This window comes from Rhinolophus ferrumequinum, chromosome 16 (genome assembly GCF_004115265.2).
Source record: "Rhinolophus ferrumequinum isolate MPI-CBG mRhiFer1 chromosome 16, mRhiFer1_v1.p, whole genome shotgun sequence".
In the NCBI taxonomy this organism is placed as follows: domain Eukaryota; kingdom Metazoa; phylum Chordata; class Mammalia; order Chiroptera; family Rhinolophidae; genus Rhinolophus; species Rhinolophus ferrumequinum.
In genome coordinates, this window is record NC_046299.1 from 53,642,241 (window position 1) to 53,669,233 (window position 26,993).

Below are 26,993 nucleotides of genomic sequence, written 5' to 3' on the forward strand. Positions count from 1 at the left end.
AACCATGTACAAGTTATGTACAAACCCTTTTTACAAGACAAGAGAGTTATCACTGGTTGTTACAGATGACAAAGTTGGGTAGATCATTTCAGAGCACCAGCATTTGTTCTCTCCTCCAATTCCTGTTCGGTCATAGCAATTAATTTTAATTGTAATCGTAATGCCAACAATCAAAAGTTTGAAAAACAGATGAATAAGCCACGCTCTTTTTCCTTAATGAACATATTGGCTGCCCTCTCTGTAAGTGTACTTTTTTTTTTTTTTTTTTTTTGTCTCCTGAAGTAATGTTGAGTGCAGGTTTTGGTGTTAAGTGGGGGAAAGTTTCTTTTCAGCATCTGGGTGGTGGGATGTGGGCCAGAAGTTTTAGGCAGGATGTAATCATGCCACCTGGGAATGAAACATTTTTAATTAAGATTTCCAGGCAGATCTTGGTTTATGTTTGAAATGTTGCAGTTCTGGTCAAATGTGTCTCAGGCCATACTCGGCGGAAGGAAGGGAAGGGGAACAGGCAGTTCTGGGGCAGCCAGGGCTTTGGTTTAGTGTGGAAGTGGGGCTCCATCAATCTTGTTGGCAAGGCTTCCTTACCTGCTGGCTGCCTTCTCACATGGACCCTGAATCCCATGTGAGGAAAACTCTGGTTTTCTTTGGCAGGCATGTGTCAGTGCCATGTCTACATTTCTGTCTAAGATTCTGAACAGCGGGCCCAGTAATGCTTCCTCAGGCAAGCGCACTGGAGAGCTTTGGTGTCATTTTTGTCCTTGTTCTGCAGAATAACAAGGTGGAGGAGAAGAAACACAGAAGTCCTCAAGGGGATAAACAGACCAAAGAAATCCTTTTAAAATTTAAAATCTACCTAGAAATTAAGGTCGGTTTTCACCAGGCCAAAACACTAAAACCTCTTTCCCCATGCTGCCTGTCAAGAAAAGCCACCGAAGCAAAGTGATCGTAGCATTTAAGAACCCTGAAACCAAAGCTGCAAGAGTGTGTGCTGTTTGGGGGTGAGGGGGGATGAGAAACAATGGAGCTTCATGAACAAATAGGTGAAAGAAGGGGCCCACCTCACAATCCCTCTCTTTTGAGTCCTTCTCCAAGAAGAGTGCCAGTGACCTAGAAGTCCTGGGCAAACGCCATTGCCCATGGTGCCCAAAGTAACACACAGTGGCTGCCTGACTACCTACCCACCCTGAGCCAGGCCTCATGACAACCTCTGGGGGATAAAGACACATGAGCAAATTCCTGCTCTTGTCAAGTGAGTCCTTTTACTTCTGCGTTACCACCTCCTACACCCTTCCTCTCCAGCCTCATAGATGACCTGTCCTCTCTATCTTAACATACCCCTTTTTTGCTTCCCATTTGCCTGGCTCGAGAAATCTATCCTAAATCTCCTATCCCAAAACTACCTACTTAATTTGTTCCTTTTAGTCCCTAAAAATATGTACCTACACTTTCTCCTTTGGAGAACTCAGCCACACTCCCCACTTTACACGTACCCCTGTGGGTGTGACTTCTAAATCCACAGGGATTGGATTTGGAACCCTCTCCTCAGCTCTACTTTCCAGTCGCCTTTTGCCTGCAAGACTGTCCCTTATGGCTAACTCTCAGCTTCTCCCACTCTGAATGAAGCCAATGCAACGTGTCTCAGTGCCTGCATTTGCTGACCCCCTACCTGTCTTCTTTTCTTCTTTCTTAGTCCTATGCATGGTTCTTCCCTTGAGGTCCAAATTCAGTGTTTCTTTCACAAAGAACCTTTTTCCAACAGTCATTGTCCGAGCACCCTGCCCCCACACCAGCCCCTACAACTCCAACTAAGCTGCTACAACTATTATGATCCTTGGCATGTTTCACATGCCGATTCTGCACCCCTGAGAACTTGAAGCTACTGAGAAAATGTTCAGGTTTGTGCACACGCTCATGATGACTTCCAGGAAGAACTGACATCTCAAAACTTACAACCTGAAAAAATGCACAGACATTGGTGTTCGTCACTCTCCGTTTAAAACTTTTAGTGGCTTTCTATGACTTTCTAAATCAAGTCTCAACTTTTTAGCCTGGCCCTTACGACTGTGTACTATTTGTTAGCCTCTTCTACGAAGTCTCATTTCAGTTTTCCTCAGCTCCCCCACGTGAACTGGCCACCACAGACAAAATGGTCTACGTATTGAAATCACATTTCTACCAATGAGCCATGGCCCATTAAACCTCCTCTTTCTGGAAACCCCTCATATTCCACATCTCTCCAGCCATTTATTGCCTATTGAAATACCTCCAAAACCCATCAAGCATTATATTCCTCTGTATACTTCCCAACCCACATAGTTCAATGTAACCTCCTCCTTCTTTCAACCCAAAGCACTAACTGGTGCCATGACGTGCATGCTCCTGGCTGATGGTGATTTAAAATGTTGTTTATATCCTTTTGCTTTTGTTCTTTCTTCCTCGCTCCTTGATGGATGTCCTGAGTTTGGTCTGTCTCTAGACACAGAAGTCTCAGGCTCACTTTCATGCTAAAACATGAGGCAAAAAAAGAAGGGCTGGTACACAGAGTCAAACTTAAAATTCCTTCCCAGCCTAACCACTTGAGGCTGTGACGTCATGGGGTTTCCACCTGTTGCGGGACTAAAGGGCTGCTCTTTGGGAAATACCGCTGCTTCCTCTCTGCATGTGTTCCAAGCAAGCTTACCACAGGAATGGCAAATTAGGCTCCGTGGTTCCTTGGGAAATAAAATTAAAGTGTTCTCCGAATTGTCTTGCTTGATGGCAATTTCGAAAATATTAACAACTGATATTGCATGGGCAACAACCAATCAAAACCGATTTCACTTGAACGATCAATATGACCACGGTAGTATAGAACGGCTAGAAATCATTTCTAATTACTAGTCTCTCATAAGTAAATACAAAGGGCCACCTCACCTATTCAAATGAACATGGGATTTAAATGTTAAATCACCTCTACTGGATAGGAAAAAAATGCCCTTCGGGAACATGGGTGAGTAGGGGAGGGGCAGAAAGGCAGTTTAGCAGGTGAGTTGTAAATGAATTCTCAGTTTCTTCTATTTTTTAAAGATGATGAGTCAAGTTTTAACTACTAAGGGTCCCTTAAATGGTGTCATGGAGGGTGTCATGCGTGGTCTCTGGTCCTGCTCCCCACATAAGAACGCAGGACATGGTGAGGCCAAAAAGGAACACCCACGGAGCCACAGATAGGGGAGTCATACCACTATAGTCTCGCTGGCGGCTGGGTTGGAGGCACAGGAAGCAGGAGCCACACGATCCGCAATCCGCCGTCCGCCTCTCTGCCAACAAACCTCACTTGCTAACTGCAATCCGCCTCTCTGCAGTCCGCAATCTGTGCTTGCTAGCGTAGCCACGGAAGTTATATTAGTGGCCAATGCCTCACTGGTAACAGCTGATGGCCAACTAGTCACAGCTGATAACCCGAGCGAGCGAGCACCTTTCCACGTGAGGCCGAGAGCCTGGAAACTGCTCTGTGGGACTCTGTCCCCACAAAGGGCCCCTGTGATTGGTGAGTTTACCACCATTCCAAAGGCAGCAAATAGGAAAAGAATAGAAAAAATAACATAAGGCCAGAATAGAAAGTAGCCAGATTCTGCACTGGAACTTCACGTGTAAGTTGAATGGATTTGCTTAGTCTCCTAAGAGTGAACTGGTTCACATCCCAGGCAGTTGGCTTGCTATTCCTTTTTTCTCTCTCTTTCTACCTCTTTTCCTCCCTTTGTCCCTCCCTTTTTTTTTTAAATTTACCGAGGTTCTCTTTGGCAATGAAAAATGATAGATCAAAATTAGACTCTATGAATATAAGTAGCAAGGAGATAGTTAATGTACTAATGGAAGAAAAAAACATCAAATAGAGGATAGAAAAATGAAATGATAATTAAGACTAGTTTCTCCCTAAAGCCTAAATCCACTTGCAGAAACAAAACCGAAGAAAACTTCAGGAATCCAGAATCCATGAGTCTCAAACTACACATTGGAAATTGGAGCTATGGGTCAGAGGTGAAGGGGTTGATCAAAACTGAGCCTCGAACCAAGAAAAAGGGCAGGCAGGAATGAGATTGCAAAGAAAACCCTAGAAACACACACAAAAATCTGATCAATGGGATCCAGGAAAATACGAATTTTCAAATTTGCATTTTGAACCTAAGGAGACTCCAAAGCGTAGAGCAGAAGAATGAACCCAACTGCGATGTGTCCAGAGCAGAAGTGTACACTCCCCTAGGAGCCCTGCTTGGGTGATGCCGCAAGAGGAACTCTCATTCTAGCCCAGGACAAGATGGTCTCCAAGGGCTTGTTCCCATGATTCTACTCCTAACTTAATCATGTCCTCTCAGATCTCAAAGGGACCTTCGGGTCATCTAGATGAATCACTCTCATTTACAAATGTGGTTACTGAGACTCAGAGAGTTTACAGAACACGTCAATGTGCGTCACTAGTTATTTGCAGATGTAACTCTAAAATGCTCATATTAAACCATAAGTAGGAAGGTCGGATTCTTTCACCTTTCAACATGAAAATATCCCCAATTGTCTTACACTTTCTCACGTCCCCCTTTCCAGTCCTAGCCAGTTTGAATTCGCAGTTTAACTCTTCAATTAAATGTTGTACCAAGTATATTATAAGATGCCCTAGCCTTTCAAAGGACAGGGTTTCTGGGTATTCCCCAACATGCCTTAGTCACAATCAGTTTTGAATGGTCTTATATTGACTCAAGGTGATATTTTAAAATATAAAATTGCTCAGACAAAAGTAAAAGTATCCTTAAAAAGAAAGATAATGATGGTGACGTTGCCTTTATAAGCAGGTGCTTTCTGCTTTTCAAATAGCCCGTTGGTGAGTCTTTGGTTCCTTAAGCACCCAAGAGTTTTTAGTTTGGGGAAATGGCTTTCCTGGAATCCTAAACTGGGATGGGAGACCAGAGCCTTAGAACACTGTCTGTACCAATGATGACCATCATTGGTCTATGCTGAATTTATCCAGAAAGACGAGTCTGTCCCCATGGCATGGGGTGAGTCCTCCCTCAGGGCCAGAGAGCTCAACAAGTAGGGACAACCCAGGAAGCTCTCGTGCTCCCCTGAGCCCTTTAGTGCTCTTACAATTTTGTTTCTGTTTTCATTTCGCTTTCAACCTACCAGGAAGCAGCTTTCTCCAAAGGAGCCAACAACCAATTATTTTGCATACATCCTTAAAAATATGTCTGATTTTATTTTCTGGCCCAGAACAATCCATTATTACAAAGCCAAAACAGCATGAGCTTGCTGCTATACCTTAGAAGAAAATGGATTCCCGCTAACTAGTTTTCTAGTAAAAACCATCTTAGCCATTTGGATAAAAGCAAAAGTTCAGATTCAAATCTCTAGCAATGATGGGCATGGAGTTTCCATTTCCGCTTCCAGCCTGACTTGGTATGGAGAGATTGAGAAGAGAGGGCAGCGGGCATGGGACCCTGTTGCCTAAGTTCCTCTAAGACCCCTTAGGTGGCCATCGCTTGCCAGAGGAGACCAAATTATTAGGAATAATTCAGAAATGCTTCTCAGGAACTAGAGTCCACCAGAGTTCATAAAGGAAAGAAGAGCGTGGATTGATGTGAATGTACTAAGGTGACCCCAATGCAAAATCATTATGTAGAAGCAGATCCAGCTTTCAGGAAAGTTGTACAATCCTAGCAAGGGATTCACCCCACAAACCCATTTTATTTCTGTTGGAAACCAGGAAATGTTATAAGCCTGAATATAGACTGCTGACGTCATTTTAGTCTGCTGAATAGACTAGTGATTGGTTATAAGTAGTTTTTAAACAATCCAATTGAACATACATTTTATTCACAATACTTTGATAGAACTAATTCTACAAAATGTGACGACACAGTCTGACAAGTCACTTCAGGATGGTGCCTAGGAGGTGGACGTACGAGTACACTGGCTCCGCGGGGAGTGCATGGAGCTGGAAGCTCATTTTGCCTACGTTGGTAATTGGACCTATGTTTTCATGGTGAGTTCATTGCTTGGCTTTGATCGGATTTGCACTAACATACTAGGCACCACCAGGTCATGGTCTAAAGAATTAATGGAATCAATGTATCATGGGACTTTGGAGGGGATCTTAGTAAGTTTGGCTTCTTCAAGTGCCCACAGTTTAAGCACATAAAAATCATTGTCACAGCCATGCTTCTCCAGAGACCCTGATGATTGTACCAAAGATTGATAATTTTGAAGTTAGAAGACTTGCTAAATCGTTTGGAACATAACAATAGCCGGAATGACTGTACACTGAGCATGCGAGCGACAGCAGAGCTCTGAAACGTGGTAATTGTGTCTGATGGCTAGAAAAATCTTTTGACCACAGTGGGAAGTGGCTGATACATTTGATTTGATTTCATTGCTGGTAATTTTCAAAGGCCTTTTTTAACAATCTGTTTTAAGTGCATTTGTTGCTTTCCTTTTGTTGTTACTATTTTTTTTTATATATTGTTGTAGTAAGTTTGTGTGTTTTGTCCCAGCAACTAAAGGAAAGCCTGCAAAACTAAAATCTGGGTAAAAGTTGTCTCCTTGATCATAGACATTTTCTGGCTTTTAAACAAAAATTCAGTGAGAAGAATGAATGTATTATCACATCCTATTGTTAAGCAAAACCACTCATTAGTGTTTATAAACTTTCAAACTAAAAGTTCTGACACATGGGGGATAGGGAGAAAGTCCACTTCCAAAGTTGAAATTACTTGCGTGGATGGTTTGGAGATATGAAATGAGAAGTGTAACAGCAGGTAGGAGTCCCCACCATCAGAACAATAAACAGACCAATGTCTTGTGTGCCTCTGCTCCTCAACTTCCATGCCCCAGGCATGCTCAAAACCCTCCCGGTATTGTTAGTTGGCTGGGTTAACCTGATCTGGCAATTGTAGAAAAGCTGCAAGAAGGTTTTCCTTTTAAGGGATATGAACATAGGGATAAAAAATACAGAATGAAAACTAAAACTACAAAAATATGACTTTCAACTGTGAAAATAAATGTTTCCATTTATTAAGAGCTGGTGTCAATGCAGCCAAAATACACACCCATCCAGGAAATTCACCTGCCCCCGTTTGTCTTCTTTGTTGAATTTACTAAAATACATGTTTACATCATTGAACCATTTTAAAATGGTTTTAAAAATCCATTTCCCATCATTACAATTAATTGTGGTGGTGACCATCATTCTCCTCAAAGAAAAAGAAGAGATACACGCATTAAGGAGTCTGGCCACTTATTCATTTTGATTTTGCATTGTTTAGATATAGGGAAGATATTTGACATGAAAAAAAGGAAAAATAGATTTTCTTTCTAATAAATAAAAATAATTTAAAATGCTAGAGGCTATACATGACTATTTTAGTATGTTCATTTATAAATGAAATCATTTTCTTTTCCAAAATACATGGAAGCAATATTCAAGGCAGACAAAGAGAAAGATCTGTCTACTTTATTTTTCTTGCAAATCTCGCTTATCCTAAGGTTTCCACCAGTGATTCAGCATGTAAGAGGAAGAAAAGTCACATCACCATTTATGAAGTTTGTCAGGCTTTAAAAAAATAGTTCTGGTCTCCTGGGAGTCAACATTCATCTTCAACTTCTCTGATTGGTGGAATCAAGCTGCTTGTGGATTTATATTGGTTGATCTGGTTAGCCATGTGGGTACTCATGGGCTTGATTTGAATGTTTCTGGGATAGGCATTATCCGGTTCATCTGTAAACCATTTCTTTTCTGCTAAAGGGCAAAATGGATAGAGAAGAAGAAGGAGAAATAAGAAGCTTAATTAGTCCTAGGGTAAAGCCTTTGGAAAGTTCATTGAAAAATGCAAAAGGTAATAGATAGAAGTTGACAGTGAGTCATTGCTAAGAGAGATAGTGCAATGTAGGCAGAACCCCAGAACCTGAAACATACCTCTGTTGCCATAGCAAGTGATGACCAATGGGCCGTTAGGACTTGAGGCACAATGGGTGGACCTCAGAGAGTAAAGAGAAGTTGGAAAGCAAACTCTGGCGATGTTCTCTGGGGTTCCTTTCGTGGCCGGAAAAGCTCTGGTGTGAAGGAGATGCTGAATAGATCACATATTGGGTACAGACATTGTGCCTGAGGAAAGGTTTGTGCATCTGTTGATTTAAATGGAATATAAGGAGCATGTGTCTGCCACAGACACATCGGTCATAGAGTGAATGACCTAGAATCATATGCAGGATCTCCTTCTCCCAGCCTTTATGTGGCTTTGCTTGTAAAAAGCACACTTCACATTATATCTCAACTATTCCATTCTTCTATTTCTTTTGCAGCCAGTTTTGAGGGTCTTACAGTAAGCCCACAGAATTCGCTAGCCAATGAGAGTGAAAATCAGAATAGCAAACAATGTTTTAAGAGGATTTTTGAGGTGGTTTTTATTTCTTTTCTTTTTTCTTTTTTTTTTTTTTTTGGCTTTTATTTCAAGAAAGAAAACTCTGTGTTGGTATAAAGTTATGAAAAGAATTTCTAATGGCACCCTCTTAACTGACTATAATAACCCAAACTGTTGACAAGAGAGCTAGAAGAAGTCTTGGCATTTCATTTCCACCCTAAAGGCAGGGATGGCTGAGAAAGAATGCTGAGTCAGGGCGTTCGGGGGCTGGGGTGGGAATGAAAATGGCCAGCATCCTCTTAACAGTTCAGAGTTATTTTGCAAGACTCAGCCCTCATCCTCGTCCCTTTCTAGGATAGAAATTTTCTGGAAAATAGGCCATGTGTATAGATATGAAGAGATTGGGTGAATAGGACATTCTAACTTGGGAATCATTCGCCTCATTTTAGTGACTTAGGAAAAGAAAAGAAAATGAGAAAAGCTTTCATGCACACCCACTGCCATAGAGACAATGACCTCTCCGGCCTCCTTTTCTGCCTAGCAGAACAATTCATAACTGTCTTGTCAGTGGTCCAGGACTGATATGTTAACAAACATTGCTCACCTGGCTTGACAGTGTGTGTGTGTGTGTGTGTGTGTGTGTGTGTTTCCGTATGTGGCTACTGATTTATAAATTCAGCATCTATCATCAGCTCATGACCACACTGCTTATTTTAATTTGGTCCATAGGTTTCTTTGCTGGGTCAAGTACCCTGAGCCCTCAACGTAACCACTATCACTGGAGCTAAGCTGTGCCTTGGTGAAATCTTACTCAGTAGCCTTTGTTCAGCAGCTCAGTTTCCCCCCCAGGAAACTTACTGTCTCTTGGATCACTCTCTACCCCCCTGTCTCCTGCTCTGGCTCTCTCACCTATTATAATTAAGTTCACTTTGATTTGAACAGATTGGACGATAGGAATTCATAATGCTACATCCTCACAGTGAAGCTAACTGATTAAGTGCTTTAAATTATTCCCCCTGACAGAATGATAAAGTTACAATCTGTTCTGAGATGATCTACAGCTTGCCAGACTCCTACAGCTTCTTTCTACATTCATTTATCTTTTTGTCAAGCAGAGTTTTTTTTTTTTTTTTTCCCTAAGCTTCAATTCCATAGATCTTTTAAAGTCATCAGCACATCTGAATTATTAATGAGGCTTTAGAGGCAAGGTTACTGATGGGCTGGTTAAAAAAGGTTGTATAGAAACCTGGGACTGTGTACACATCAAAATAATTTCAGCTCCATTTAAAAAACCATTTAGTTCAAGTGTGACATAGATGAACCATTATGCATTTGTGGAAACCAATTTTTTTGTGATCTACGATTAAACTAACCTTTCAGAGAGGAATAAAGTGTGATGGTTATCATGTTTTAAAAGCATTGCCAGGCCGCTGAAACAATTTCAAACTATGACTTTTTCCAACGGTTTATGTGTAAAGATGATTTTCAGAAGCACTGAACCCAGCGTTAGTGCTGTTTGCCTGAGCTGCTTTTGGTGTTGGCCATACCATCGTGTGGACCGATTTTGCAAAGGGATTTAGTGCTGGCTTGGACATGCCAGGTTGGAAGGGAGAGTGAACTCTGCTTATGGAAATGAGTAGGTCTTTTGGGTGAAAGACCTAAGACAGCTGTAATTTGCTGAAATTTTTACAACAGCTGCAGACAATAATTGTTCAGAATTTAGTCTTTGCAGTTCAATTCAAAGTTGGCATTTTGACCTTACACAGCAGAGAGAATATCAATTTCCTTCCTCTGTCTGTAAGAAAAAAAGCATTATTTCCCCATTTAAGCTTTTTTTTTTCTGTTTCCTTTTAAATGTCCTGCTATTAAAAAAAAAAAAAAAAAGAAAGAAAGAAAGAAAGAAAATCTAAGTAGAGTAGCCCCTGTGCTTTGGCCATTCAGCTTCAACACAAGAAGGAATTGCATTAAAGCACATGCTGGTGATAAGCTGAGGTTTTCATTATGCCTGAGAGACAGGCTTCTTAATTCGGGGGGCGGGAGGTTGTAAGATATAAATATATGTATTGTCGGAGACTTGGTTAGATAAGATGTTGGGGAAACGGAAATATATTAATACTCTGAGCATTGTACTAAATGTCTAAGGGCAAAGATATTTTATGAAGAGATTCTCCCAAAGGGCTACAGGGGAACACACACTTCATGATCGCCAGTCGTTCCACTTCAATGGAGAGTGCTTTGAGTACAACAATGCCACTTGGGTTTATTGAATCTTGCCTTCTAAAGAAGAAACTGTGCCCAGGGGTGGCTACAAGATTGGCCATAAGAAAGGGTGCTCAGGGAAGGAATTCAAATGAGTCCTCTCCCTGCCTTACCCCAGATACCAGAAAGATTTCTGGGAGCTTTATTTTATCCTTAAGATGAGAAAGGCAATGGGTCTGGCTGTGAGGGCCTCCTTATTAACTGCCCCATTTGTTAATAAGCTTCTTGAGGATGAGATGCATGACGTCATCACTGTAAGTACAATGTGTGCCCTGCCAGGAATTAGGGAAGGAGTGGCACTGCACACAGTCTGTGGCATGGGGGCTAGTAGAGCAAGATAAAAACCTGCAAAATAACTGCAGAGAGATGCTGGCAAAAGAAGTGACACTGCCCTTGGGAGGTGTCACCTACCAAACTAGCCATGCCATGGGCTGTCAGGCATGAACAAGCAATGAGGTGCAGGCCAAGGAGACGGCACAGGGCAGGAGGTTAAGCTCACATGGATCTGGCTCTCTCACATACTAGTTGCAGGGCTCTGAGCAAGTCATTCTGTAATGCAGCTAAGCTTTATTTTCTCTTCTGTGGTTTAGATGAAAAGGGCCAGAGCCGATGAATCACTTATCACTGGTCCAGATACGTGGTGAGGAAATGTGAGCTGTTGAGACTAGTAGCATCACTAGTAATATCACCAGGCATTCTACTAGAGTGGCAAAATTTATAGACTCCAGTTCCAAATTCAACTCTGCCACTTCCTGGCTAGGTGAAGCTGAACGAATCTGTCCCTCAGATTCTACATCTTTCAAACAGAGATACCAACAGCATCTACACCTGAGGTTGGTGGTAAGGATTGAATGAGTTCATGTATGGAAAGGGCTTCGAAGGATGTCTGGCCTGTGGTAAGCCCCGAGGTGTTAGCTTTTAGTAGAAGGTTAGCATTCACATAAGTCCTCTCAGTACTAAAAGACTATGGAAGGATGGGTAGTACTTTTGCGGTGTGATTGCAAATGAGCTGGGAGTGGAGAACTGAGGTATATACATGGGGGTGGTGGCTTGAAGAATGAGGATTGTGGCAGTAGAGACAACAGAAGAGGATTTGGTTGGGTGTCTTCATTTGGAAGGTGAGGAGAAGCAGGGGTGACTGGTGATTTGCCCGGGGACGTCCAGGCTGCCTCCCTGTTGTGGTACCTGTTGTCTTTGAAATACTGGCTTTCACTCAACAGGCACCGTATCCCACCTGCAAACCATCTCCATCTTCCATTGCTACTTTCATTACTGGGATTGAACAGACCAGAGTAAGGGTCAGGATTTCCTCCAGCCACAAGGAATCCCAGAATAGTAAGCTATGGTGGAAAAGGGCCCCAGATCCAGGCTGAGATAATTGCCTGGGGAGCTAGACAGGAGAAACAGGCCGTAATGTGAAAACTGAGTCTCTTTGCTGTCTCTTTGCTGGCTCAATCCTGTGGGATTTAGCCATTTCATATAACTGCACCCCAGAGGAGAACACATTAAAGGGGAGATGATGATACAGCAAAGGCATTTGGAATAATTGGTCCTCTTCTCCCTGTACCACAAGCTGAGGTTTAGAGAGAAAGGGCTTGAAAGAAATAATTCCATTTGGATAGCGGTAACAGCCAAGGACGGTAAAAGCCGACAAGGAGCTCAGCCTCCAAAGGTAATGCTGTATGGATTCACATCTCCCGTTTCTGAGATACAGTCTGGCACTCGCCCTCTTCCCCGCAGACCCCAAGGCTCCCAATGCCCCCCGCCCATGCACACAGCCTCTCCATGGGCAAAATGTGGCTATTTTATAGAAAGGAAAATCATTTGTACCAACCAGAACGGGAGCAGTTCCATTTATGAAAACTGTCTCACTTCTTTGCAATTGTCCTCTATGACTGCATTTGCCTCTTTTTAACTGAAAGTCTAAAGCTGCCATTTGCTGGGCAGAGCAAGCTGCCCCCTCCTGGCCCCTGGACCCCTGGAGGGTGGAATTTGCACTTTTCCTTTTCAGGAGGCAGGAATAATGCCTCTCGCTTCCCCATGCAATGAATGTGCAACCTCTCCGTGGGAGACAGGAAGCCAGGTTAGTGACAGGTGCCCACAGCTACTTCTTTATCATGTTATGACAAAGCAGGGATGGGCTGAAAGAAGCTGACTGAGACATTGATTTTTACCGTCTTGACTTCCACAGGCCCTGAAGTTTCTGTACTCCCCTTTCTCCTCCAGGATCCTGTTGCTATAGGAACCTGGCAGGTTTATTTAATTGTCTCTATTGGGATGCAGACACCTTTAGGCTTTTCCCAAGCTGAAAAAGAGCCAGTCAAAAGGTTTTTCTGGTCACCTGAGATCTTGACAAGGCTGGCAGAAGGCATAGTCAGTCTCTCTACTCACCCAGCTTACAGGATTGTTCCCCTTTCTCAGATGCTGTGTACCCAGCTCAAGAAAGTGCCAGCAGCACAGCGGCATGGCGAAGCACCTACAGGCCTTTTGTTGTGTCTTTTTAACGATAAGCCACGGGGGTAGAGATAATTTATAAGATGATGAAAGGTATAAAAATGTTTAAGGTCAATTTATTTCAAAATATATATTGAGCACCTATTGTGAGTAAAGTTCTGAGTCATAACGTTTAATATTTATAACAGAATTTGAAACTGTGGCCAACTGTGGTAGAAATCTAACTATACCTAGAGGGGTCCAGCTTTCTCCGTATCCTTTTGAACTGGTTTCAGGAAGGACCCTGAGTAGTCGTTCATTAGGGATGTTGATGATTTCACGATCATCTGTGTTTTGAGGCTGAAAAGGTTCACTATGCCTTCTATTCTACCCACTTAAATTAATGTTTACCCCTTTCGAAGCCTAAAGCAAATTGGACTGAATGGCTTACAAATTGCTTCTCTTCTAGAATGGCAGATAATTGAGTTTCTAGCTGTTGTTCTTTTTAAATGCACATACTTTCTCCTCAAATAGCTGTTTCACTTTCTACCCTTACCTAATTATTTCTTTTTCTAGTGGGGAGGGGAAAGAAAAGCCTGTATGCCTCCTTCATAAGAGAACCTGAAAGAGGAATGGGAAGTTTGAGGTCACACAGAAAACAATGGAGGAGACTCTTTGTTCTATTAAGGAAAGTATAACACAGTAGTTTTGGCTAATAAAATAGAAGTCATACTAATACCTTTTTCTTCATTGAATATATTATTACCCAAGTACAGCCAACTCTCAATTGTGTGCTAAAAATCCAGGGAAAATCCCCATATTTCATCACACATCACAGTCTGTTCCCATTCCATTCCGTCACAATAGCATCTCATCAGAGCTGCTAACAGATTGTATATAAAACACATTTTGGATTTACTTCTCTCTATCTGCCCAATCTCTGGTTGGGATTTAACAAATGTCTGAAAGGCAAGTGCAGGAGAGACCTGGGTGATATAGAGACTGAATCATCAGCCCCCAGGTGACTGGGTATGGGCTATTGAGTTAATACGTCCAGCTGAACAGTTTTAATTTGGGGTCATACTGATCAAATGTAACGAAGATCAATGCTTTTGCCATTAATAACCCTCCTGGTTTCAATCAAAAGGAGGATAAAATATTAACCAAGAAGCAGGTTTGCCAAATGGAATAGCTGCATATGTTTTCCAGAAAAGTTTATCACCTGGCATCATCACTTGATTTAGTAGGTCTTGCCAAGATAAACACAGAGATGTGGACAGACTGATGGCGGACTGGGTTGGGGTGGTGGTAATGGGGGGAAGTGGAGGAAGCTGGGTTTCTTGATGGGAAGATGCTTTTGAACTTGGAGCAAGGTACCGAGGTGGGCAGGGAGGCCACGTGCAGATTTAAAGGCAAGCCAGATGGAGAGAAGTTGCCCCCATATTACCCAACCCCAAACCCAAGAACACCAAAACAAACTCTAAGGGGTCTAGCAGTAGCAGGAGCACAGCCTCATTGCGCTGAGCAATTTAGAACGTGAAGGAAGGAGAAGAAGGAACGGGAAAAGAGGGGAAATGGGGAGGAAACAATAAAAAGCAAAACAAAAGAAAGAAAACCACAAACAGAACAGTAGAAATAAAAATAAACAAACCAATAACAGAATAAAATTTGTAACTCCTTTTTTTTTTTTTTTAATTTCACAAAAGTTTTCACAAGGACAACGTTATAGAAGAAAACCCCCAGCAGTGGCTAGGTCATGCAGAACCAGTAATTGTCATACCTTGGCCCATTCTATTCATCCTTGTTGCACTTTAGAGAGAGAAGTAAGCTATGTGAGTTTTACAATGCTTTTAAACTGTCATATTTCCTGTTGAGCACTTTAACTGGCACATTCTTATAGTTATAAATGTTCTGAGGGCATAACTTTATAACCTCCTTTGCAAAGAATGCATGAAGAGCTCTTCATGAACCAAAACTAGGGGATGTGTGTGTGTGTGTGTGTGTGTGTACATACATATGTATATATATATATGTGTATACATAGAGAGATATTTATATAGTTATATATAAAAAGATAGTTATACGTAATATATAAATCAATTATATATAGGGACAAAAATAATTTGAAAAAAATCTTCCACTCATAGGGCTTTTTAATATACATGTATACAATTATTCCCTACCCCGTTACTGGTTTGAATATTGCATGCTCTGTCTTCGGTGTGGGGTGGAGGTTCTGACTGAGCCTCACCATTTTGTCAGTAAAAGTGCTTGTCAATTCACACAGCAAGCAAATCTCCAACACTATCATGCTTGGGGAGAGAGGGGATCCAAAATCTAAACCCAAAACATTCACCATAAAAACACCTTTTTAGAGATGATACAGCTGTGACATTTTTCTCCTCCCCTTCACCCTTATTCTATTCGATGGAAAATTTTAAAAAGGAAACATTGCAAATATGTACATACCAGCCCAGGGCTAGTCCATCTATATCAGAATTTGGTTAAGGTGGAGTGGGCCAATTTTTAAAGAATTACTGCACTGCCTAAAGCATGATTTGCATGCATAAAACATCTGACAACTGTATACTGAAAAAAGGGTATTTTTCTCCCTGTCCTCTCATGCTTACTGAGAAAGGAAAGAAAACAAAAGAAAAAAAATTCTTATACCAAAGTGTGTTTGGCTCACTGTTGTACTCTTCCCCTCCTCCCCATCTCATAATGACAAGGAGAAGGTTCTCTATGATTGTCCGTCACCGGCCTAAGTGAATTCGTTATGTTAAAGAAATTGATGAGGAGTAATTTTCCCCATGAGCTTTCTGCTCTGGGACAGCCAGCATCATGCAGCTGTCCCAACAGTTTACGGTGGTAGCTGGCTTTTGTCTTTGTTGAGTCAACTGTGGCTTGATCCGCCTACATTCTGATTTATTTAGCATGTCGGCTCCTACAAAAACATGATCTGCTGCTGGGTTTATCTTCCTCTTGCTTTTCCACGGGCCCAGCCCTTCCTCCTACCTGGCATAGGGACCCTAGCTAATCAAACAGAGGGGAGTAAAAAGGTCCCCTGAGAATGCGTGGAAAAATACTTGCTCTTTCCTGAGCATTATTTATTCTGTACATAAGGTAAGTAATTCACCTTTTAAAAGATGTAAAAGTCCCAGGAAGGCAGTTTTTAATGACTTACATCTGATATTTATGATACATATGGCTTTTCATCCCAAATGTCAAAAAGTGAAAGAAAAAAAAATAGCTATTCATATGGCAGCGTAAGGAGACAGAATAACAATTTAATATGCAATCAAACCTCTTTTCACTAAAATTAAATGACTAGAATTTGATACATCCACAAATGGACTACTATTCTTTCCTCCAAGGTAAGGGTAGAAATGCTCATCTGAATTCCCAAAGGAAGCTAACTCGGGGACAAAAGGCCTTGGTTAGTAACTAAAAAAATCTCAGACGTTCTCTTACAACAAGCAGGTGCTTACTAATCACCTACGCGAATGGCGAAAGCTTTTCAAATGCTTCTCGATACTTCGGCCTAGAGAGTGAAAACAATAGAAATATTTTCGTTGCTTTTTGGTTGCTTGTTTCAAATAAACATGTGTCTATATTATTAGGTGTGTATAAAAAAAAAGAAAGAAAGAAAGGAAAACAACAAAATCAAAACCCAAAGCACCCGGATCATCCTGATAAATCAGAATAAACTTTTCTTCTACGTCAACTAAATTAACTACATCACCTCGCTTTACCTAACTGACATCGATCGCAAGTTCTGTCTGCTAATCTGTGCACTCATTCCTGCAGTGAGCTATTTATGTTGGGAACATGCCTTTGGGTTATTTTTCCCCTAGGATCATAAATAACTTTTGGTCCTTCGGCTTATTTGCTGTTGTGCTCAAGGGTTTTATGGTGGTGAAATAAAAATGACAACCACATGCACGCTATCATACATATGCAAATATGTGTAAAAAAAGGGGGGCAGACTACAGGGGAAAATGGGGGAAGTTACTGTTGGAAACACCCACTGGGGAAATGAGTGGCAGATACAGTTTTACACACGGTGGCAGTGGATACACATATCAGAGCCGCTCTTCCTGCACGTACTTCTGTTTGTCGCGGGACTCCCGGGACTTGGGCCGGTTCGTTCGGTTTGCTGTGGATGGGATGGAGTGAACGGAGGAGCTCTTCTTGCTGGAGGACTGGGATGAGTGGGAGGAATGGGAGAGGCTGGCCCGGGACTGGCCGGCGTTGTGGTCAAACTGCATTAAGCAGAAGATCAGGTCCGTCGGCACGAGCTCGAACTCGTACGGGGGGTTGGTGATGACATACCTGCGTAGGGAGAGCAAAGATGTCACAGAATGAGGAGGACTTGGTGGACATTTCACCGCTCTCAGAATTAAAGGGAACTGCCCGGTCCCTTAGGTCCATCAGAGGATCTGGAAGGAGGACTTCTAGGGGTTCAAGGCCTTAAAAATTATCTTCCAAGTTGAACTAAATCTTCCTCGGTTTAGCTCAACACAGGAGACCAACCATGAGCCCTGGCATCTCAAGATGCTGCATTCGTGCTGGGAAGGGGAAAACCAAACTCTGCTTCCTATGGTCTGTGAGCCTCTTTCAATACAATGTCAAGTTCACTTCTGATCCTGAGTAGCCCAAGTGCAGGCAGGAGGTTTCATGGACTGTTCTCCTAGAATGACCTGACAATTCCAGAAATACGTCACAGGATCATTGTTTACCATAATATAGCATCTTCTTAGTCCTTCCTCACTCTTTACTTTTTAAAAATCAACTTTGGTGGGCATTTTACTAACCAGAAAAACAAAACACCCCCCTGACAATGAGTCAGTCCTGTTTTAACTGTTCTCCTCAATTTGATCAAGCTTTCTCTGGTTAACACTTTAAAAAAAAAAAAAAATCACTGTTTCATCTATAGCAATGGATCTCCATGTGTGGTCCTCAGGCCAGATATATCAGCATCACCTGGGAACGTCTTAAAAACACAAATTCCTAAGCAACCCCACCCCATACCTACTGAATCAGAGGCTCTGGCGATGGGGTTCAGCAATGTGCATTTTAACAAGCTTTGCAGGTGATTGTTCTGCTCAGTAAACTTTGAGAAGACACTGGCCTACGGCAATTATTCTCAACCCTGCCTATACACTGTAACTTCTGGGCATTAAAAAATTATAGGTAGATTTCTTTCCAGACAAGTTAAGTCAGACTAATCAGAGTATTTTTAAAAAGCACCCCGAGGGATTCCAATATGCAAGCAGGCCTGAGAAACACCCATCTCTACAGCACTATTTCCTGGGGTATATTATGCAAATACACTGATTTTGGTAATTCTAGGATGTACTTTTAATTTGGGGCCGCTATGAATTTATTTTAATGCATATTGGAAAAATATAACTAGCATACATAAACTGTTTTTTTTTTCTGCTTAAGGTGATAATATACAATTTTCTTAAATATATTAAAGTAAATGAGTGAGTCAATTAAAAATATATTAAGTAAAAATAGGCATCTAAGCTATGGCAAAGGAACCATGTATCTTAAACACTAGCAATCTGAAATATCTCTATATAAGATACCAACAGAATTATCCCAGTAGCTGGAGTTTGGAGGAGATGCTTCTATTCAAACTTTTATAATTAGGAGATGGAACTATTCTAGAAAACTTGAATTCTTCTCACAATGTCTTCCCATCTGCTATTAGTAATTAAAGAAAGAAGCTTCCCATAATCTCCAAACCCAGTGTTGGATTGAATGTGGGCAGAGTCATTTGCATTCTGAGAGTATGTATAAAGCCCTTTGCCTTCATAGTGGGGGACAGGAGATGGCAGTCATGTCTTTGCATTCACTTGGGGGAACAGAGTGCAAACATACTCACCTCTTCGTACATTGGCTGGGGGTGCTGAGGTGAGCATCTCTCAGCCGATAAATTCCAAAACAAAGCATATTATACGTTTTCAGAGCTTTGCAGAACAGATCACCATAACAACCACCATCCTGGGAGACAACAAAAGAACAGAGAGAAACATCACTTTTGATTGGCCTGAAAGTAGAGGTCCAGGGGGAAACGGGCCTTTTCACGAAAGCTTGTTTTGGTGTCTCCTGAGTTGGAGGGTCTGTACCGAGGGACGCTGGCTGAAAAAGTCAGTGTGGTTACCAGCCTACACCTAGCATTGGTGATTTGGGGGAACCATGTCCGGTTTTCCCTTGGTTGTCTCTAGCTTTCCATCTGTAGCTCTAAGGAGACTGTGTCTCCCCCTCACTTTAAGTGAGGGTGTAAAGCTGAAAGGTCTCAGATGTATGGTCGGCTGAGGAAAAGAAGCCAGCTCTGCAAAATGGTGATTATGTTTAGCCCCAACTTAGCTGTAATCACTGCGATCTGACCGTGTTGTCAAAACTGCTTGAGTGATAATTAAAATCACTGCCAGGAGAAAAGACCCCACCAGGTACTATGGTGACAGACTCTTTCGGGTAAGGACTGTGTGAAAAGCACAATTTACAGACCTCTGAGATGGCAAGAGTGGAAGAGAAAGTGTTTCCCTAGGAGCTGGAGGTCTGCAGGCTGAATAACTGGGACTCACAGTTCTAATCGGTTTACAATCTAAGAGTCCGGGGCCGGATGTGGAATGTGAATTCATTCATTCATTTGGAAGTGCTGGCTTCATGCAGCCAGGTGGCTCCAGGTAGGCGTTATTATAGGAAGGCCACTGAACAATGGCTTCACTTGGAACAAAGTAACTGCACTTGCCCTTCCTGTCATTGGAATCTCCACGTGGGCATCATATTAGAGAACACAAACGGAGCCGACTCTTACCATTATTGAAAGTCTTTGTCTTTTGAAAGTGTATCAGTAAGTAAGTAATAGATAAAAAGAGTCACTAGATATGGAAGCTGCCTTTCAAATATAGGTCCCTGCCCATAACCAAACTAAAATGTGCAAGTCGGCATCCGGGTTTCTGAAGAAAGCAACGCTTTTCCTTGGGTGACACTATTATTTGTGCAAGGGGTTTACTGGTTCCCAAGACTTATGGCTCCAACCCTTGAACGCATCCCTGGAGTAGGGTTGGGAATAAGGGTTAAGACTACGTACTTCTGCCAAAGTGCTTGAACCAGGCTGGTGTGTGGAACGCAAAGGGAGACATTGGTCACTTCTGCAGCAGGGAGGGCATGGGGGAGAGTGACTGGGTCCAGCCTCAGAAATTAGAAGACCTGGGTCTGGAATTAGAGACATTAAAGGATCCACGTGAGTTGCTATTTGTTTGGCCAGTGGTTCTGGATGCACATAATTACTGGTGGTGTTCTGAAAACCACCAATGCCTGGGTCCTACCCAGACACAAAAGCTCAGAATCCTGCGGGCAAGGCATGGCCATCAATGGTTTGTAAAAGCTCCTCACGGGCTGCTAAAGGTGCAGTTGGGGTTAAGTGGCCATGAGGACTGCTAATACCCTGAAGTAAGGGTTCCCAGTCTTGGCTGCACACTGGAATCACCTGCTACCTCCTGTCTCCTGGTAGGAGATACCTGAGGGGAGTGAGGAAGCCACCGACTGCAGCCAGGCTTCCTGGGGCAAATTCCTGAGAGGACCAGTCTTCAGTCTCTCTGAGCCTCAGAGTATCTGATAACAGAACCTACAGCAAAGGGTCACCATGAGGATACCAACGAATGATTACATATAAAACACAGTGCCTGATACAGAGTAAACCATAAACATCACCTCTCAGTTATTTACTATGGTAGGTGGCAAAGTCAGATACCCCACTTGCCACGGTATGGCACCCCGTTCACTCAGACCAAGCTATTACCAAACAGCAGGCTCAGCTGACCTCTGCACTGTGAACTCACCCCCAAGTCCGCAAAGGGCCCATCCAGCAGTGCTAACTGCGCCACGCGACAGCGGTCCCTATTGGCGAGCGTCTGGGGGGTGCTGTAGCCCCCTCGAAGCGCATTCTCCTCAGCAATCAGAGCCTCGAGCTCCGGCGTGGCCCCTCCAGTCACCAGGGTCCGGATCAGGGTGAGGATATTGTCATTGAAGTATGTCTGGGGGAAGAGAGAGAGAGACAGAGAGAGAGAGAGATGGGGGCAAGTCCTTTAAGCAAACACCCTAAAGTCATGATAACCGACATCCAAATTACAACTTTCCTTGGTATTCCTGTTTCAAGTTCTGGACTGTCTCTTCAAATAATTTCATGTGGGAAGTGAAAAGACAGCAGCCTCCAATTATTCCATTCTTTTCTCTCCTACTTGGTTCTGCCACGAGAGCCTGACTTTTAAAAACCAATTCAGGGAATTTTTATTAAAGGGCTAAAGTCTAAATGGTTGCTGCGTACCATAACTGATGTTACCAAGCATGTAAACACTGCTTACCTGCGTAACAAAATGCAGCCTGCCCAAACCCACGTGGGGCTGCCTTTTAGGCCCCCAATTCCCATGTGCCAGGAAGCTGTCCCCACCCCCCGCCCCAGCAATGGCAAAACTTCTTTCTGTGTTAGAAGAAGATGCCAGGGCATCATGAAGGCCACATACTCAACAATTTATCGCATGCTTTGATAACAGCCCATCAAATATGTCTGATAAGTTTACAACGAGATGGATGTCCTGGTGTGTACAATTTGGATTTTGTCTGTCCTATAACCTCAGTAGTCTGAGGCAAATATGTCTTATTAGAGAAGCTTCCTCTATGTGTTTACATTTGTCTCACATCTGAAATGTAACAGATCTGTGAAGAGTAAAACAATGAATGTTTTAAAAAAATAATAACAGGATGTTAAATAAAAGAGCTCAAAAAAGACATTTGTCACCCAGGCTAATTTGGGAAAAGTCTCAGGTAAAGGTCTGTACTCCATTCTCCGGTGGGAGAAGAAATCAAACAGGTTAAATAGAATCCAACCAAATTTTGCCTGTGGCTTTTGAGGACGTAAAGGACTTTGGGAGCAGGTTAGGAAAAACAGCTGCATTTTTACTTCAGCAGATTCTTAAGACAGTTTACCTGGCCAGACATCGTGGGGGAACAAACCAGGTGAGGATGACTTCTCATGCTCGTTGGCCATCACTAGTTCTATGTTTTGGGAGGTTGCCTAATCATTCGGGAGTTTGATTTTCTCATCAGTAAAATATGCACAGTTATTAAGATCAAGTTTATAAGCAAAGAATCTCATGAGGACTTCTGATTAGGGTTTCAGGGCGGGAATTCTCGCCCATTCTCGTGAAATTTTTTTTCCCTTTCCCGTTCCCGAATCCCGAGAAAAGTTGGTCAGAAAATCAGGAAAATCAGCTCCTTGAACCCAGTAATACCCACTATGGGAAATAAACGTACTACTCACAATGTATCCCTTAGACATTTTTTCCTGAGTTCAGGTGAGACCTGCTAATGGGGCTAGGTTCACTTTCCTCATTGAAATATTTGCAAAAATACCCAAAGTGCTGCAAAATTCCAAGAGCAAAGGAAACTAGAAGTGTTATTCAGAACGAGTCAGGACCTAAGGAGAAAGTATCCTCTACCACAGCTCAGCTGTGCCCGGGGGCAGAAGCATAACGAGGACAGTGAAGGAGGAAATGTTGCTGGTGTGTGTGTGTGTGTGTGTGTGTGTGTGTACACAAAATTGTATATTTCTATATCTCTGATCTGACTGGATAGATAGGTAGATTGATACATAAGTAGACAGACATAGAGTGGTTATGGCAGGAGAGTCAGGCAGTGGGTTTAATGCTGACCTCACCACTCAGTAGCTGCGTGACGGTAGAAAGCTATTTATCATTTTTGTGCCTCAGTTTCATGATCTACGAAATGTAGTAACAGAGTGGTTATAAGGACCGGATCACTAATACACGTGAGGCACTTAGAACAGTGCTTGTGCGAAGGAAGCACTAATAAATCCTTTGGCCTGATACCAGAGACTTGGTGCCTTTGATGACGACAAGAATTGTCAGTCCACTTATTCCCAAACTTCCCTTTTTAAAAATCTTTTACACTTTTTTTGGGGTGGGGCAAACCAGGTCGTTCATTTCCTCCTTGAAATCTGCACTTGTCAGTATGCCTCCATTCATAGACCCCATTTAGCCTCAGGAATGGCACAGCAAGGGTCCCAGGAGACTGCATCCTGGGCTGTGACTGCAGCAGTGGGACAGGCCACCAGACGCCCACTCTAGTCGGGGTTGGCTCTGGGTGCACAGACAAACATTTCCAAAGTTGACAGAGGTACAGCCTCTTCCCTACAGTCAGATGGCCCGTCATTAGAGGCAGGAGACCCCTCCTCAGCCCTGCGGCTCACTAATGAGCCACTGCTGGACACAGAACTTGGACAAGAGCTTTTGCTCTGTCATTGACCTTCTAGATCAAGACCGAGGGCTGAGGGGTGTCTCACAGCACGCGGACAACAGGACATATAACCTCGTACACCGAAACAGACTTCTCTTCACTCAAATACAGAAAGAGTGGGTGGGGGGGAGAGAGAGAGACAGAGAGAGAGAGAGAGAGAGAGAGAGAGAGAGAGAGAGAGAGAGAGAGAATAACAGCCAATATAAGTATTTTTAAAAAGGGAAGCACAGTATTTAAGATGTGCCAGGAAGCCGTCCCCACCCCAGCAATGGCAAAACTTCTTTCTGTGTTGGAAGAAGATGCCCAGGGTATCATTTAGTTACTGGAAGAAGTAAAAGAAAAATTTAGGAAACACTTGTTTTGAAACCAATTTTTTTAAAAAAATACAGAGTATCTATAACAAATAAAAGATCAGATGATAAGAAAGCTGACTTAATGTAACATATCCAGTTTTAACTTCCTCAATCTGATAAAGAGTATGCATGAAAAAATCCCACAGCTAACAGCAAGCTTAATTTTCAAAGACCGGATGCTTTCCCTTTTAGATCAGGAACAAGAGGAGGAAATGGCTCTCACCACTTCTCCTTAACATCGTCCTGGAGGTTCTAGCCAGGGCTAGAAAGAAATAAAAGGCATTCATATCATAAAGGAAGAAGTATAACTGTCTCTATTCCCTGAGAACATAATCTTGTAAATATAAAATCCTAAGGCATCCACTAAAATACTATTATAGATAATAAATGAGTTCAACAACTTTGCAGGATAGAAAATTAATATAGAAAAATCATTTGTGTATCTGTGTACTTGCAATGAACAATACAAGAATGAAATTAAGAAAACAATTCCACCTACAAGAGCATCACAAAGAATAAAATACTTAGTAATAAATTTAACCAAGGAGATGTAAGACTGGTACACTGAAAACTACAAAATATTGCTGAAAGAAATTTAAAAAGATCTAAATAAATGGAGAGGCACCCCATGTTCATGGATTGGAGGACTAATATTATTAGGATGGCAATACTCTTCAAAACAATTTCTATCAGATTCAATACAATTTCTATCAAAATCTCAAAGACCATTTTTGCAGAAATGGACAAGCTGATTCTAAAATTCACATGAAACTGCAAGTGACCCCAAAGCCAAAACAATCTCTAAAATAAAAAGTTGGAGGACTCACTTTTTAATTTCAAAGCTACTTAAACAAACCAGTGTGGTACTGACATAAGGACAGACATACTATAGACCATTGGAACAGAACTGAGAGTCCAGAAATAAACTCATGTATTTATGGTCAATTGATTTTGAACAAGGGCGTCATGACTATTCTGGAGAAAGAATATAGTCCCTTAAACAAATGGAGCTGCAACAACTGGGCATCCACATGCAGAATAAAGTTGGACCTTTACCTCATACCATAGCAAAATTAACTCAGAATGGATCAAAGACTTAAATACAAGAGCTAAAACTATAAAACACTTAGAAGAAAACACAGGAGTAAATCTTCATGACCTTTGATTTGAAAACGCATTTTTAGATATGACACCTAAAGCATAAGCAAAAAAAGAAAAAAAGTAGGTAAACTGAATTTCCTCAAAATTAAAAAATATTTTGTGTATCAAAGGACACTATCCAGAAAGTGAAAAGAAAACCTACAAAATGAGAGAAAGTATTTGCAAATCATCTGATAAGGGTCTAGTATCCAGGATATATATAAAAAGCTAACAGTCCATCACTATAAATACAAATTACCCAATTTTTTAAATGGACAAAAGACTTGAGTAAACATTTCTCCAAAAATAAAAATACAAGTGATCAACAAATAAATGAAAAGATGCTCGATATCCCTAGTCATTAATGAAACGCAGACCAAAACCAGAAGATACCACTTCACAACGAGTAGAATAACTATAATAAAAAAGGCAGATAATAACAAGAGTGGATGAAGAAAATTCAGAAATTGGAACCCTAACACACTCCTGCTGGTGGGAATAGAAAATGATGCCGGCATTTTGGAAAACCGTCTGGTAGTTCCTCATATGGTTAAAACGAGTTACCATATAACCCACCAATTTTGCTCCTCTGTATATGCTCAAGAGAAATGAAAACATGTGTCCGTTTGAAACTTGTACATGAATGTTTATAGCAGCATTATTCATAATAACCAAAAGTGGAAAGAATCCAAGTGTCCATCATCCAATGAATGCATAAACAAAATGTGTTACATCCATGGATAACCGTTTTTCAGCCAAAATCAGAAATGAAGTACTAATTCATGCTCCCACATAAAGGACCTTGAAAACATTATGCTAAGTGACCAAAGTCAGTCACAGAAGCCTAACACATTATATAATTCCATTTATATGAAATGTCCAGAAGAGGCAAACCTATAGAGATAGGTAGTACATGAATGGCTGCTTGGGGTTGGGGGAGGAGGACAGAGGGGTGGTGAGGGCATAGTTAAGGGTATGGATTTCTTTTTGAGGCAATGAAAATGTTCTAGAATTAACTGTGGTGATTGTTGTACGTATCTGTGAGTATACTATTAGGTTTGTGCAAAGGTAATTGCGGTTTAAAAGGTTAAAAATAATTGCAAAAACCGCAATTACTTTTGCACCAACCTGATAAAAACCATCAAATTGTACACTTTAATTGGGTGAATTGCATGATGTTAATTATATTTCAATAAAAATGTTAAAAAATACTTAAAAGGTAACTAAATTTGTAATGGCCAGATATGTAATTAACAACACTGTATTGTACATCGAAAAATTTAAGTGGGTAAGTGGGTAGATCTCATGTTAAGTGTTCTTATCACAATTTAAAAACAGAAGCAGTAAGCTGTAGAACTGAAAATCACACACACACACACACACACACACACACACACGCACAGTGATGTGGAAGTAAAACTAAAAAGTTCACTAAACTACATAAAGAAATGTGTGGAGATTTTTTTCTTTTCTTTTTCTGTATTTTTAAATAAGAATGCTGATAGATACTGAGGAAAGACAACAGAGGTTGAATTGATAAATAGCAAGTGTTCACAAGTTACAGTTGTAAACAAAATTCAAGCAGATAAAAATGAACATGCAAGCAAGGAAACAAATGAATACAGAATGAACTGAGATAAGGGTCAACATGTTTCATAGGTAAATGTGAGAACCTCTAGACCTGTATGTATTAGGTGAATATTTGAATTTAAAATATTAAATGATGAAAAAAGTGACTTAATTCAATGCTGTAATATATTTTTTAAAAGTACAAGAGCAGGTTAGCCAGAGATTTCCCTAGAAAACTTAAGAGCAATGTCAAGTAAGTTTTGAAAGGACGCATTTATTCCAAGAATTCTACATGCAGCTAAATTATTAATTATTTGTTAAAGCAATAGAAATATTTTTGAATCTCTGAGTACCTAAGCATTTATTGATTTACTTCACTTCAGAAAGTACTCAGAAACAAAAATCAGCTTCCTTCAAGATCATTTGAAACTTTTAAAAATTAAAAAAATGAGCAAATTTGGTTTAAAAAAATACAGTCTGGGGAATACAATCAATAATGCTGTAAAGATCATGTAGGGTGTCAGAT

The 26,993-nt window shown here is 41.4% G+C and overlaps 1 protein-coding gene across 28 annotated transcripts in view; it reads right to left on the reverse strand.

Annotated features, from left to right (window-relative positions):
* Positions 1 to 3,393: 3,393 nt before the first annotated feature.
* KCNMA1 (potassium calcium-activated channel subfamily M alpha 1) overlaps positions 3,394 to 26,993 on the reverse strand; it is a 708,733-nt gene continuing 685,133 nt past the window's right edge. For 7 of the 28 annotated variants that reach the window (XM_033130157.1, XM_033130150.1, XM_033130148.1 and 4 more), the window contains 4 exons: positions 20,933 to 21,127; positions 18,970 to 19,088; positions 17,184 to 17,408; positions 3,394 to 7,759 (listed from right to left, as the gene is read on the reverse strand). In XM_033130157.1, the coding sequence (XP_032986048.1) occupies positions 7,738 to 7,759; positions 17,184 to 17,408; positions 18,970 to 19,088; positions 20,933 to 21,127 (561 nt within the window). In that variant the 3' untranslated portion in view covers positions 3,394 to 7,737. Of the gene's footprint in view, positions 7,763 to 14,741; positions 17,409 to 18,969; positions 19,089 to 20,932; positions 21,128 to 26,993 lie in introns of those variants that run through there. The other 21 variants (XM_033130156.1, XM_033130149.1, XM_033130147.1 and 18 more) reach the window with 8 other exon arrangements.